Source organism: Aspergillus nomiae (genome assembly GCF_001204775.2).
Source record: "Aspergillus nomiae NRRL 13137 chromosome Unknown contig00003, whole genome shotgun sequence".
NCBI classification, from domain to species: domain Eukaryota; kingdom Fungi; phylum Ascomycota; class Eurotiomycetes; order Eurotiales; family Aspergillaceae; genus Aspergillus; species Aspergillus nomiae.
In genome coordinates, this window is record NW_015378058.1 from 47,725 (window position 1) to 62,895 (window position 15,171).

The 15,171-nt window shown below is 52.4% G+C and overlaps 3 protein-coding genes across 3 annotated transcripts; 2 read left to right on the plus strand and 1 right to left on the minus strand.

The window, feature by feature from the left end:
• Positions 1 to 1,110: 1,110 nt before the first annotated feature.
• ANOM_000415 (uncharacterized protein) lies at positions 1,111 to 2,195 on the plus strand (the record flags this gene model as incomplete). The annotated part of the gene is made up of 2 exons (XM_015545673.1): positions 1,111 to 1,416; positions 1,473 to 2,195. The coding sequence occupies 2 exons, from the start codon at positions 1,111 to 1,113 to the stop codon at positions 2,193 to 2,195; spliced, it is 1,029 nt and encodes a 342-aa protein (XP_015412293.1).
• Positions 2,196 to 3,478: 1,283 nt separating this feature from the next.
• ANOM_000416 (putative fatty acid synthase subunit beta) lies at positions 3,479 to 9,772 on the minus strand (the record flags this gene model as incomplete). The annotated part of the gene is made up of 4 exons (XM_015545674.1): positions 3,479 to 3,910; positions 3,959 to 4,074; positions 4,131 to 4,619; positions 4,729 to 9,772. The coding sequence occupies 4 exons, from the start codon at positions 9,770 to 9,772 to the stop codon at positions 3,479 to 3,481; spliced, it is 6,081 nt and encodes a 2,026-aa protein (XP_015412294.1).
• Positions 9,773 to 10,283: 511 nt separating this feature from the next.
• On the plus strand, positions 10,284 to 15,099 carry ANOM_000417 (uncharacterized protein; the record flags this gene model as incomplete). The annotated part of the gene is made up of 5 exons (XM_015545675.1): positions 10,284 to 10,638; positions 10,696 to 11,813; positions 12,292 to 13,125; positions 13,188 to 14,066; positions 14,401 to 15,099. 5 exons carry the CDS (start codon positions 10,284 to 10,286, stop codon positions 15,097 to 15,099), a joined length of 3,885 nt encoding a protein of 1,294 aa, XP_015412295.1.
• Between the last annotated feature and the right edge of the window lie 72 nt (positions 15,100 to 15,171).

The following is a 15,171-nucleotide window of genomic DNA, read 5'->3' on the forward strand; positions in this document are numbered from 1 at the left end:
GTCGGGGAGGGGAGGAAGGTTCACAAGAAGCAAAAAAGGACCGAGGGGACTCGGGGGCGCGCTATCGGTGGGGTTAATCCATAGTAGGGAGTCGGCGCGATATGGACGCAGGAAAATATAAGTATTGAGAGGATCTGACAGGGAGCAGAGTATGGCTACCACAAGATTCAGGTATCAACTCATGGACCTGCGCACAGTCCCAAGTTGGGACGTCGTAGTTAGTTAGTGGTTAAGTAAGCAGTGGGGACGACAAAGAGAAATGAGATGTTCGATGCCTGAGGCACGGTGGCCTATCCCGGAAGAAGCCGCTAGTGTACGCCCAGACTCGGCCCAAGCCGGGGATTTAAATGACCTTTCCAGTAGCATTTCACCTGACAGTGACTTCCATTAATAATAACCTAACCATTTTAATACCGCCCATCGAAAGTACTGAATAACAAAGGTTCAACAAGACATATTATTGGTAAGCTTCCTCTATTGAGATAAACAAAACTCCTGGAAAGGATCGCTAAGAATACACTAGGGTCTTCAATTGGTTAAAGGAAATATCATATTGAGAGCTAATCCATTCTGCTCAAACCAGCATCCTTTTTGGTCGGCAGTTTGTGGAACATTTGGGGCGGGGAAAGGGACTTTGTGGGGGAGGCTAACTGGAAGGCCTAGATTTGAGATCGGTGCTTTTGGTACATAGAAAAACATGTACATACTTACACTCGTTTTACCAACATGAAACTGCTATGAGTTGGCCACAGTACTGCATGGCGGTCATATATAGATAATAAGATATAAATTCACCAGAGCACCCATGCCAGACCAATTTTTTTCTTGTGATTTCGCAGGTTGCGTGCGACCAAGTATCCGGGGCCTTGGTCCCTGTGAGCGATGTAATCAACAGTTCTGCGTGACCCATTGTACCCCACCGTCTCATCCCTGCGAGGACACGGTATGTTCCATGCACTCACCCTCGATTTGACTCAGGCCTGACTGCTATTAGCCCCTTCCAGACAATGAATTCCACGCCAAGATACATGTCGAAGTGAACAATCTTCGAGCGACAATAAATGACGCTGCGGTTTGCGAGCGAGCCTCGGAACTAAATGGCGGTCTCGAATGCGAGATCGACCACCCACCTCCGTGGGGACGTGGAGCCCTCATGGGCTGCGCCAACTATCGCCTCGAATGAATAGCAGTGTTGAATCACGTATCGATTACCTTGTTCGCAGCGAATATGCCACCCTCAAATTTCTCGAAACGACTACAGTGCCTGCTCCTCGTGCATTTGATTTTGGGATTGCTGGTGACACAGATAACAAAGTGGGTGTCAGCTATATCCTTATGGAAGAGATGGCTGGCAGGACTTGGAATATGCAAGGGCCACATGGGAAGCGTTCTGCCGATGGCAACGACAAGGAGAGGGTATGGAATGGACTGGCCGATATTCTGATCGAGCTGAAGCGCCATCCTTTTCCCAGAGCCGGATCTCTTCTCCCAGGTCTTTGCCTTCAAAGCCAATAGTTTCTGCCGTCGCCAGTGACCGATTTCTTGTTCTGAGTCCTTCTGGGCCTTTCGCTACTGCCAAAGATTACTATACGTCATTTGTAGAGCAGAACATGGCCCTCATCGCTGATGGTCAGCTTTTCCCATCTTTTCCAGTGAATGCTTATTTGGTATTTTTATTCTTGAAATCCCAGATCCCGAATCTTGCATCCACAGCAAACCGTAATATTGAAACGACGGAGCAATTTTACATCAAGCACGTGGATGACAAGGGAGACCACTTAATGGTGGATGACGAGCTGAATATTGTCGGGATCATCGATTGGCAAATGGCTCGAGTCGTTCCTGCCAATGAAGCTTTTGGACCCTCTTTGGTGACCGCTGAAATGGGCGATATTTACAACGGCGTATCGTCCTTAACTGTCCATGATCATGGGTTAGCTCGCTTCTTGAAAGCGAAGGGAGAAGATGACTTGGCTGATATCATGAGAAAAGACGAGAAGCTACGGAGGTTTTTCTTTGGTCTTGATGTTGATTTTTCTTGGAACGAGACACTCCTATTAATTCGAGGCATTTGGGCTGCATTTGGCATGGACAAAAACACTGATCGGAAAGTTTGGAAGACGGACATGCTGGACCAACACATGCATGATGAGCGTCTGATGAATATTATTGATAGTTTTGGAGCAGGCCCTTGACAGAAAAACTCACAAGGAACTGCGTATATAGTGCAAAGCTTCACCATCCATTAATGTGAGCCGAGGATGGCTTGGCGAGGTCGGCCACAGTATAAACAATACGGCTTTCTCTTTGGCCCACTTTGTATCTCCACTTTGACCTGGCCCACAACTCCCGTCGATCATCCTGGGATGCCTTCGACAGTTATTTATCTCTACTACTGCAACTAATCATCCTTCGCGTCAGCCACGTTAATCCCAAGAATACGAGATATAGGGGCTGTTGTGCTTCCATGACGAACACGGGAGGAGCCGCGATGGAAGGATTTCTTTAAAGAATGCTAGTGGCTTCCCTGTCCGCGTGAAGTTTACACCAGTGCATAGCACAATCTGAGGGTATGCCTTCGATAACTAACTAAATGAGTCAGAAATTCCTAACAAAGTAAAGCTTATGGTGAAAGACCTGCATCATGCACGCGTGAAGAAATGTCCGACCAGTAAAACCGGGAAGCATGGATGTTAGGCACTCCGTACACGGAGGACAATAACGCTCCGGTGTGAGTAACTCATCCCCTGCTGGCTGGGTTTCATCGATCAATGTCCTTCCAAGCTTGCTGAGACGGGAGGCCGCAGATCTGCAAACTCTCAGAAACTCGGCTGATCCTCAGCATTGGTATATAACCGGCAACGTCAGCTCTACCGCCAATCATTGGGTGTCGGAGGATTTTCTGACGGTATTACCGATACTCAGCCTGACGCTTCCGGTGTGGCTTGCCACGTGATGGGTCTAGATGAGACTGTTTGTCTGTGGACATTTCAACTGACTCCTGAAACTGGGAGTTGCAGAGTCTAGCCCTCAAAACCCCCGTTACAAGCACTAAATGATGACCTTTGCAGAGGTGCAGCCGCAAGAAACCGGCTGAACTGGAGTTGCCCTGGGATACAGACGGAAGCTCAACTTCAAGCAGGTTGTCAAGTTGAACTACCTTAGGTAAGTTAGGTTGCATAGTTTGATAGCCAAGAAAGGAAATATGACAGTGTCGATGATGCAACAGCAAACCCTACAGCGACACATATGGAGGGTCCCGTTCGCCGAATCAGGAAGAACCTTTGTGGGTTTCTCGACAAATTTCGCCATGGGAGCCTAACTTTGTCCTACCTCCACGACAGCCGAATATTTTCGAAGCCATGGACAGAACTGGCTGCTGTGGCTGATTCTTTGGAAAAGCTTGCACAAGTTATACGTCATCGTCAATCATCATAAAAGTTGTCATTCTGATTATCTAGATACTACTAATAATACATCATGCTGCTAGCGCCAACTCCCGCAACACTGAACTTCCCGTGACCGCTGCGGCCTCTTCTAGATATGGCCGATCAATAGCGAACGGCTTGCCCATGACGTTGGGAATAAATTTGCCCACCAGGCGGTCGACCTGTACATTCTCTGCTTGGATCCGCTCTTCCAGGAATCGTCGGTAGACAGACACCCCGGAGCGAAGGTGTGACGAATGGAAGGGAACGTCGATGCCTTGCAATGGGATAGTCGCTCGCCCCCGTTTCAATTCAGTGGGGTTGTTCAATTGGGGTGCCTTTTCAAGATGAACGGCAATCTCTTTGGCTACGTCAGTGATGGCGGGATCAGCAGCGCGGCGGAGCGAGTCTACGAGCTGAGGGCCAGTGCTGGATTGGGATAGAAGGTCGAGGATGCCGGTCAAGACGTAAATGTTGCGGACCTGGAATTCATGAGCATGATGTGGGGAATGTAATGGGCTACGACTTACGTGTCCGGCACAAACATATTGTTCGGCTTCAACATTGAAATTGACGATCTCCAACAGATTGCCACTTTGTCGGTGGATCAAATCCACGACGATGCGTAGCATGGCTTCATCGAAATCTATGCCGGTGTGAGTCTGGTGAAAAATGCCTGAGCGAAACAAAAACAAAGCTTACATTTGCCCACCCTCTTCGGACTGACGGCTACCATAGAGAACCCGGTGTGTCCATTGGAGTCGCGCTCCATGGTGAACTGCATCACCAACCCACGATAGAAGACGACGCTCATCATCATCTCAAACGGCAAGAAGTCAACTAATGAGGCTAGGACTCCGTACTCGCCTAGAGAGTGGCCTGCGAAGGCAGCCCCCTCTTGGATGAGACCATTTGCCTTCATATCCTCGAAGGCGGCCTTTTCCATTAGTAGGATAGCCGGTTGAGCAAATTGCGTGGCATAGAGCAGGCCCCGGGAGTCGAAGAAGGTGTACGACTCCGATTTGGGCGTAAGATCGCGAAGGATAGGTTCGAGCCTGGTGGAACCGTCTGGCATTCTGGTTTCCGTCCTCATCGCCAGGTAGTTGTCGCGGATTCGTCTGCCACGAGCCCCACGGAAGTGGATGGTGATCTCTTTGGGATTGGCACGGACAACGTTCAGGATTGACCAGCCTAGATATGTTAATGTCAGCTTCCGAAAGATTTTCCTTACGTATAACGCTCATCGTAGCCATGAAAACAGCGAGTCTTCAGGGATGTGAGTGATTAGAACACAACATACCGTATTGATCAAGAAGACGGCGGTCAACCTCATCCCATACTGCTCGAGCAACCGGGCTCGACTCATACAACTGCATTCCCATGCTCTGTGCCTGGCTGCCCTGACCGGTAAACAGGTACGCGGAAGTTCGCTGCTCCACTTCGGCTTCCCCTTGCAGTACCTTCTCATCGGTACCCTCTCGGTATGCCGCAACGGAGAGTACCATGCGCCCGTGACACATGGCTTCATGTCGGATCCGGACCGTGAGTTGGTCGCCTGGCAACACCATCCCAACGAAAGACGCGGAGAAGCTTCGAAGCCGACCCGTCTCACCGTCCGCTGCCAGACATTCCGTGACCGCACGCGAAACGGCGGCGGTGTACATGCCATGGGTGATAGTGCCGGGAAGGTCTGCGAAACGTGCAAAGACAGAGGAGGTGTGGATGGGATTGTAGTCCTTGGATACGGAGCTGTAGAGGGCGTTATTGAATGGTAAGCGGATGGTCCTCGATCCGTTATCGATCAGGCCTGGGTGCTTTAGAGGAACCTTCTCTTGGACCACTGTGCCCTTGCGCTGCAGGAAGTCAATCACGGGATTGCCATGACATTCAGCCAGCTCAGATACAACGCTTCCAACTCTCTGCTCGGTGCCATTCCAATGCTTGGCGTAGATCGATCCAGTGGTCTTCAGGCTAGCGAAGGTAGATTGGTCCTTCCACCGGGTCACGGTGTGTAGACGGAAGACGAGGGTTTTGTTGATCAATGACTGTGTAGGGTCATCCAAGAGAAGCCATTCACGGTCTCGCAGAAGGGCTTCATCTATCGCGGACTGCACCTTTAGTTCAGTCGCGGCTTCGTCCTGGTGACTGAAGGTGGTCTCGTAATCGGAAAAGGATCCCTTAATGAAAAACTCCGAAGTCACAGTGGCCACTAACGTCTGGGACCGAAGGATTTGCGCCTCGACACTGATCGTCTTGCCAGTTTCCTTGATGGTCACTGCACGCACCTGCGATTTGGTGGCGACAACATCGTTGACCTCCAGTGGAGTGGCGCCAGGAGCGTACCGGATGCTATTGGAAAGATGGACGAGGCGGAGCAAGTCGCCCTGGAGCTCTGCAACAAATAGCGGCTCCATAAGGGGTTTCCAAGCGGCAATAATCGCGGCCTCGAGGGGTAAGGTGTTTGTTGTGGCGGATGCAGTGGCATCTGGGACTGTATGACGGAGAGCATTGTGAAGGTGACGATGAAGATCGGACGAAAGGGTGATTTCCTCGCCCTCAAAGACGTCACTCAGCCGGTGGGAACTGAGATCGGCACGACCGCGCCACAGATGAGCATAGAACAATTTCACTCGGTCGTCACGCCCCTCGAGATTCTCTACCAAGGAAAGACTCTTCGAATTGCACTGGTACGTGAATCGTAGAACGGCAGGGGTCTCCAGGAAGTCATAATAATAGAAGTCTACAGCAACCTCCTCAGCACCACTGGGCTTGATGTGGACTAGGGGACGGTTCTGCGTATCTTCTACTAGCAGTAGATCACTGCCGCCTAGGGGTAGCTGGACTGATTGCCCTATCCGTGGCTCTAGAACTCGGCGCAAAGGATTCGCTTGTCTCTGGGAATCTCGTGTGACTTGCTCAGCCGTGAGAACGCTTCGGACGCCACCCGTGACTTGGCTAGCCAGGAATGTTTGCCAGTCTTCGACAGAGAGCAGGTTCTCAGATGCAGGACGGATGATACGATGGGTGTTGCTTTCCGTTACGGTGATTTGGGATGAGACCATCTCCGATATGGCCAACGGAGGCCGATCCGTTTGAGGCCGCTCCTCCTCGAAACGGTCTACAAGCCCATGGTGGATCTCATCAAGGATGTCCTTGGCTGACTGGTCTTCCCGACGCGAGTATTGCACGGCCACGGGGCCTTGGAGGATACACACCCGCTCAGCGTCCTGGTCGATGATTGCATCCACATCCTCCGACTGCCACAGGGAGTCTTTCTTGAACCAGTACTCGAAGTCTTCATCCAAAGCTGGGATAAAGTTGACGGGCTTGCGACCACGCTTTTTGCAGGCTGTGAGAAAGAAGCGGACATCGTCTGGGTGTAGACGACGTGTGGTTGCCGCAGGGCAGAGTTGTTGCACCTGCTCGACGAACTGTTCAGGGCGACTGAGGTCAAGCTTGTCCGTCGCATAAACGACATCGGAGACACGCTCTAGAGTTCGGTAGGTGAAGTCCAAAACGAGCTGACGGTAGGATGCGTCAATCCACCGGTGTTGGTGGCTAACATAGACTAACCGGATCAAGCGAGCAATAACTTCAGTATACGTCATGTCCTCTAGGTCGACGGCATCACCGGCAGCATTGTAGCCAAACCACGGCTTGGCAAAATCAGCGCTGAGACGACGTATGATCTCAGGCTTACGCGCAAGGAGTGCAGCAACTCGTTTGTCCCGAGGCAAGCTGAAGATAGTCCTGTCCATCTCATGCCACAGCCGAACTCCACGGGTTGCCAGCTTGTGAATCGGCTGGCCCATCTCCGACTGAACGGTCAATACTCCGCCGGTGGGCTTCTTGAAGGTCTGCTCCCATTCCGAGTCGGGCACTCCAGCAGCTGCTAAGATCAGCTTCTTTGCTTGCGTAGATGTGTGCGCCTCCCGGGCGACCATCATCCGACTGCCTATGAGGATACCATCACAAGGCATCAAGGCGTGACCGAATGGCAGCGACCATTCACCCGTGATATATGGGTGCATTTGGTCCGCCTGGCCAAACCCACTGCCCACAACCAGATACAGATTGGAACAGCGGCGGATATCCCGGTACGTCTGCAGAAGTGGTTCGTGGAAGTCCTCACAGGAGTGGTGACCACCGCCGCGGCCTCCAGTCCACTGCAAAATAATCGGGAACGAGGGGTGCATTTTAGCGATTTCAATTACCTCATATATGGCAGCGATAGAACCCGGTTTGAGAGAAAGATGTTTGATACCCAGTGTCTGGATCCATTCTTTCACCACGTCCAGCGAGGGAACTCCAGCTCCGATCGTCAACCCATCTATGGGGATTCCCCGTTGGATCATGCTGCGGATGAGGGGGATCTGGAATGCAATTGAATGAGGGCTGGCATAGATGAGATTGCAAGTGATGCCACGGCCAGGCGGAACGTGGACCGCTAATTTCTCAATCGCAGCTGTCATGCCAGCCGCGTCAAAGTATCCACCACCGGCCAGCTCAACATGATAGCCTGCCTGCATCACCGCAGCCACAAAGTCCCAGTGTACCGTAGTGGGTGTCATCCCCGCTGTGATAATAGGCGGGGCTTGCAGCAGCTCACTGAGTCGCGTCTCGAGTGCGGGCTTGCCATCTGGGCCCGCCACCAGCCGAGCTTTGAAGAGGTCCCCCCAGGGGACCGGCGCCTGTGACGGCTTCGCGGTTAGTAACTCCGCTTTACCACCCAGGGTAGTGGTGTCTGTTGGGGCTAGCACCGTCCCTGCGATGATGCGAACTCCTCGGCCATCGACAATTTCAGAAACGAGATCACTGAGACGGCTACTGCTGAGAAGCACAATGTGGGAGGGCGGCGTAGAACGCGACACCTGCAACGTTGCAGGCCAATCCACAGTCTCACATGCTACTGCCTCGACCAAGCTTTGGATTAGGTTGGTCGATGGGCTGAACATCTCGCGCATATCCTGGCCAGTCCGTGTATGAAAGACCGCAGTGAGGAGATCGCCCACTTTGGGCGACGAGGCATCCGGAAACCGTGCCTTGACGCGGTCCGCAGCGGCACGGAGGTGACTGGAATGGAAAGGAGCGCTAACAGGCAGGAAGGTATGATGGACAACGGGCTTGCGCTGACGGAAAGGCACCCGACTCTGATCTTGTCCATCATCGGCTTCGATCTCTCGCAACCGCAGACATAAGCCTCGGAGAGAACGTGGAGTGCCGGCTACCACCAGATTCCGTTCAGTGTTGATCAGTCCGATGGACACGTGCTCAGATTCCGGTAAACGGCGATTACAGTCCGCGATTAACGCATCAAGGGCAGGATATCGCAGGCCGCGGACACTAAGCAGCCATGAAGGGGATCCCTCGCCGTGCTCAATACTATCTCTGATGGCGGCGGACGATAATGGGGAGACCGGGGCGGCAGTGTGGCATTCATAGCCCATCCAAAACAATAGGCGGATGGCCCATTGTGCCTGTGCCAAAAACGACGCCCACGAGTCCGCTTGAGCGACGGCTGCAGCCACGATGATTCCCTGCGAGTGGCCAGTGAGGCCTTGTAGCGATGACCTTAGTCGCTTCGGGGAATCCGAGTTGAGCAATTTACCAAGCACGTAATAATGGGCCATGTCAAGTAAGCCAATTATGGGGAAACTGACTGCGGCTGTGGCTGTAAAGGCTCGGTCCGGACGAGACTCGGGGTTGGTCAACCAGGAGTAAAGGTCAATCTCACGACCCAAGTAGTGCTGTGACGTGGACGGATCCCGAGAAAGACTTGCGAGGGCTGGCGCTACTGATGCGATCAGCGGCTCAAGTAACGGTTGGTAAAGAGAATATAGCTCGGCCAATTCGTCAACACAGACAAGATTCGTAGATCCTTGGCCGCCGAAGGCCATCAAGATGCGGTGCGCGTCGTTGTTAGTTGTGGTGAAGAGCCCACTGGGGGCTGGACGGGGACTGAGACCTGCCACAGCATGTGCGCGGTAGTAGGTGCGTATAATATTCTTCGCCTCGGGCTCGGGCATAACCAGGTCGTGGATATTCGTGTCTCTCACGCACTGAGATTCGATGGCGCCGAGGAAAGCCCCTAGGGGAGCTGGTGGGCAATCTTCATCCAGGAGGAATTGTAAAAATGCAAACACTAACGCGAGAATAGACTGATCTTTCGAATGGTTCTGCAAGAAAGAGGCCTTTTGCTGGTCCAGGAAGGCCCCATCCTGTGCTGATACAAGGAACGTTTGCTGGATATTCCCCTGGGCAAGAGAGAAAGACCTTAAGGAATAGTCTTCCGAGGGTGTCACGATCGCAAGATCATAGGAACCAGAGCTGGGTGTAGAGGCCATGGTAAGGAAGGAAGTGAGGGCGCTGACAGAAAAGAGTAACCAGGATATTAATTATTGTTTGCAAAGGCGATGTGTCGGTCGTGCTTCACGCTGAGCGTCCTTCGATTTCTAGCACGGCGCGAGGCGATTGTTTCGGTTAACTGCTACTAGATATGTGGGCATTCCGTCTACTATTTACTCTATCCACACTGCGCGCGGATTATGATAGTCGGGAACGAATGTTACGCTGGGTCCTTACGCTGGGTCGGTGCGATCTCCAATATTCCTGGACGTGGACTGTGTGGGATGGCAAAGCAAATCTTACGCTGGGTTCTTACGCTGGGTCGCTCGGAGAGATCTGGCTGCCGGAGTTCGAGAGCCGAGACGCGGCCCATCGACGCCGAGCGGAGCGACAACATATCGCGCCTATAGCTTCTATACTCGGGATTACCAGTTAGTTGGTTATAAAATGAGGCTAGCTTGGAGAACGAGGAAATACACCAGAATCACAGTTTATGACGCAAAAGCGAAAATGACGATTCCAGCGGCGGACGACAATAACTGTCCTTCCTACGACAAGGTGATCGATTTGATCGTCGAATACGCCTATGACTATGAGATTGACTCCCCAGCCGCCTGGGCACGGGCCAAAGCTGCCCTTCTGGATGCGCTGGGAGCTGCCATTGAAAGTATTCACACTAGCCCGGAATGTGCCGCCATGATTGGCCCTGTCTGGCCCAATACAGCCACGGTGCCAGGGGGCTTCCGAGTGCCCGGTACTCAATTGCAGGTGGATGCTCTCAAGGGTGCCTTTGACCTTGGGGGCATGATCCGCTACCTCGACCACAATGATGCCTTTCCTGGTGCTGAATGGGGGCATCCATCGGGTAAGGATGAGCCCCATTATCCACACCTGCCGTCCGTCTGTTCTGACCGATGACTAGATAACCTTGGTGCGATCCTCAGCACCGCCGACATCCTCAGTCGGGAGGCCCTTGCTCGTGGCAACCCTGACAAAGTAATCTCCATGAAACAGGTCCTCACTGCTCTGATCAAGGCGTACGAGATCCAGGGCGTGTTCCAGATCCGCAACGCCTTCAACAAGGTTGGCCTCGATCATGTCATTCTGGTCAAGGTTGCCTCGTCGGCTATGGTGTCCTGGCTCATGGGTCTATCTCGTGATCAAGCCCGCGCTGTAGTCTCGCATGCCTGGGCCGATGGTCATCCGCTGCGGGTCTATCGACAAGCGCCAAACGCGGGACCCCGGAAAGGATGGGCCGCCGGGGATGCCTGCATGCGTGCTGTACATCTGGCCAACCTGGTTCGGTGTGGCCAGCCAGGTATCCGCTCTGCGATCACCACCCCGCGTTGGGGATTTTATGATGTTTTGTACCGTGGTCAGACCTTTGAGCTACCCCGTCCATTCACCAGCTGGGTTATGGAGACGGTCCTCTTCAAAGTTTCCACAGCTGAAGGGCACGGATTGACCGCGGTGGAAGCAGCATTGACCATCGCGCAAAAGATGGCCCAGCGTGGGCTCCGGCCGGAAACCGACATTGTTAGCATTCGAGCAAGAACCCAAGAGGCCGGAATGATCATCATCAATAAGAAGGGCCCACTGCACAACGCCGCAGATCGCGACCACTGCCTGCGGTATATGGTCGCCGTGGTCCTGCTCAAGGGCAGTCAAATCACGACCGCCGACTACCAGGACAGCAGTCCCTGGGCTCGTGATCCTCGCGTAGAATCACTACGCTCTATCACCACCATGGAAGAGGACCCGTCATTCACCCACGATTACCATGATCCTCAGTGCCGCAGCGTGGCCAACGCATTGGAGGTGACATTGCGGGATGGCACCAAGTTGGAAGAAATGGTTCCGTTCCCCCTGGGCCATGTACGTCGGCCCGAGACTCTACAGCTGGTTCGGGAGAAGGCCCAGCAGAATTTGGGCTTAAAGCTTTCCTCAGACAGGGTGGAGCAGATTCTGGACACGGTAAATTCGCCGAAGTTGGAGAAGATGGCCGCTAGTGATTTTGTAGACCTATTCGTCCCACAGCCTGTATCGAGCGCTGCATGAATGCTTAGAAAGATATGAAATATGACATATTACCTTAATTCAGTCATCAGTACCTATTCATAGTTCTTATAGTAGATTACGCTCCCTGGAGCTGCCTGGCAGCCAACGCAGGGGTGTGACTCGTAATAGTGGGCCCGTTCCTGAGAACAGATCGGATCGACATTAGCGGTGAATACGAGATTTTAAAGACATATATTGAGCTTCTGCCCCTGAGAAGCAAACCCCACTTGAAACCTCAGCGAGGGTTATTGTAGTGATATAGCCTCTCCTGACAACCAAAATGGGTACGTCATTTCTCGAATAGTCCACAGGAGCTATGCTCACAGAATTAACGGTTTTCGTTTAGGATACTGGGAGGTCCGTGCATACTTGCAATACGTTTTGAATGCCATTTTCTCTGCACAATCTCCATTTGTACATCCAATTAAGCCATCCCAGAAATTCTGACACCAAAAAACAGGTCCCCTGTCAATTCTGCGGCGTCCACTTCAACATCAGCCGCATCCGCTCGAAATGGGAGCCGAGGTCAGCGGCTTTCGGCCCTGGTGGTCGTGGCGGATGGGTCGAGGGACGGGACTTCACAAGGGATGAAGAAGACGAGGAAGAGCGGGCGCAAGATATGTACGATTACGATGACTGCTCATCCGAGATGGGGTGCTGCATGGCTCTCCGACCTCCTGGGTTTTATAACCCGAGACCCCTATTATACGATGATGACCCAGCGGGTGGTATTCATCTGGATGACCCTAACTATGAATATCAGAGTGATTCTGGGGATGAACCTCTAGAATACGAGTCAGGAGCAAGTGATGCTGAGGATGAACGTATGGAGACATCCGACGATGAATGTACAAATCAACTAGAGTGGACGTTTAAGGTACAGGGGCCTGATCACCCGGAATACGACACCAAGTTCTACCCCCTCTCAACACAACTAGGCGAGAGTATTTGGACCATCAATGCTGATGGCTCTAGGACAATGAACAAGGAGGCCTACGACAAGTCCAGATGCTATGAACATATTGCTGGGCCAGACTGCCGAAATAGCCGAGCTTACTTGGGGAGGAATATCTTCGCCGAAGAAATGAGAGGCTGCCATACCGTTCAGTGTATCCTTGCGAAAGGACCCGGTTGGAAACCTCGAGTGGACGATCTCGACTTCGAACGGAAGAGTCAATATCATCTGACGGGCGTCGCGCAGATCATGCCTTCATCTGGAGATGGATTGATATTTGCGCCGGTTCGACACGGTGTCAATAATATTCGGGCGGAAACTGAATTTTTGTTCGCAACGGTATAGCACATACTCAACGTTACTTTCGCTGCAGTGCAATATAGATGACTTACTTGTCGCAGTCTCAGGAGGAGCTCAACGAGATCGGGCTACCGTTTCATCCAGCATGCTTTGAGTTGTTTATCCAAGCGAGCAAGCAGTGTTTAGGGGAAGTTGACATGGATACGTTGGTCCGGATTCGTGACAGAGGATGTATGACAAGCCAGCCCTTTCCAATTGAAAACCACGAACATGTCACAGAAGGACAAGAACAGGTCTGGAACCATCAGGTCGGCCATGAGTACCTAGTCGCCAATCCCATATTTGTCCCTGCGCTGAAGCCGATCATCAAGTCCGCCATTTCCACGGACAAAGGGTTCAGCGTCCACAGCAGCCCCTTCGACGCCAGGAATCAAACAAATACCGTATCATCCGCCCCGGATCCTTTCCTAGCATTCCCCATTGAAATCAGTTTGATCATCATTGACTACCTTAGCTCCCAAGACATTGCCGCTCTTCGACTCGCCTCACGCGCCTTCACACACTTACCGAATTCGCTATGGCATCGGCTGGTCGTTCGGGAAATGCCGTGGTTGTATGAAGCGTGGTCGTCGGATCCGACGCCATACTATTGGGCCACTGTAATCACCCACGACGTGCACCAGGAAAAGGAAGCTCGAGAAGAGTGGGACCGTGACATGGAGAAACAAAGACTTGTCATCGCTGAAGAGATGCCTGAAGTTCAGGCTGAATGGCTGCGAAACCAACCACAGTGGGAATGGCCGGACCACCCGGACAGACTGGAGGTTCTCGGTCTGAGTCCCGTCAAATTGGATTATAATAACACGAATTGGTATCAGCTCTACCGGGACATTACTGTCAATTGGAAACAGCTCAAAGGGCTACAGAACCGTGCTCGGATTTGGGACGCCATGATGCAGATTGTTGGTGCGATCAAGGATGTGCGTGAGGAGTGTTTAGAGGGGGGCAGTAGTGCTGTTATGGTTTAGTGATCCTGTAAGCATATCGGCATTTTATATAGTCGGGTGCTATGGGTGGGTCGTGCATTCTATCAAGATTTTTCGGAACTATCCAATAAGGCTTGACGGATATAATCCATTTTTGTATTAAACTACACGCAACAAGCTCTGGCAGCACATTAACCTTTTCCTTAAAAGTGTTTAACATGGCAAACCAGATAGTGGAATGGAGACTGTTGAATACGAGATGACTCATTCAGTGGGCCAGCGGACCACACGGCATCGTAACCATCAGTCTCGGTAAACCTATATATAGCTCGACGATACCCACCGGCAAAAGTTCCCACAGCATACCCATCCATACCCAAACCCCAAAATCACAGCCATGCCAATCCTACCACTCCTCCCCCAACAATCCCAAACACCCGCGATCCACACGGCCCGGCTTCTCCTCCGACCGTTTCGGGCCGCGGATCTTCCCGCTCTGCACGTTCTCCGAACCACTCCCGATGTCATGCGCTGGACCCGACAGGGGCGCATCGACGCCACGACAGAAGAAACGAGTAAATGGATGGAACGGTTCACACATGACACCGAAGCAGGGGAACGACCGAACTACAATTTCGCGGTCCTGCGCAAAACGATCCAGGGTGAAGTCTCGGCCACGACGTCCGAGGAAGGCGATCTTATTGGCATTATGGGCATCGTATCTATTACCGCTGAGGACGGTCCCGAGGTGGGATATCTATTTCTGCCTGAGACGTGGGGGAGCGGGTACGCCACGGAAGCGCTGAAGGGGTTTGCGGAAGCGTGGTGGAGGTTGCCGATTCCTGGGGACGGGGTCTCTGGGGCTGCGGAAGTGGGGACATTGCGTGCTGTGACGGATAAGACGAACGTGGGGAGTGCGAAGGTACTGACTAAATGTGGATGGACGATTGTGGGGGAAGGTGTTGATGGGGTGGGCGAGAAGAAGGTAGAATTGTTGCATTGGATGCTGCGACGCCCTGCGGTTTGACGTTTTCTGGAAATGGGGCGTCCAGTTGTCGAGTGTTCCCTCAGTTTTGGGCTTTGTGGGGTTTGGTATATG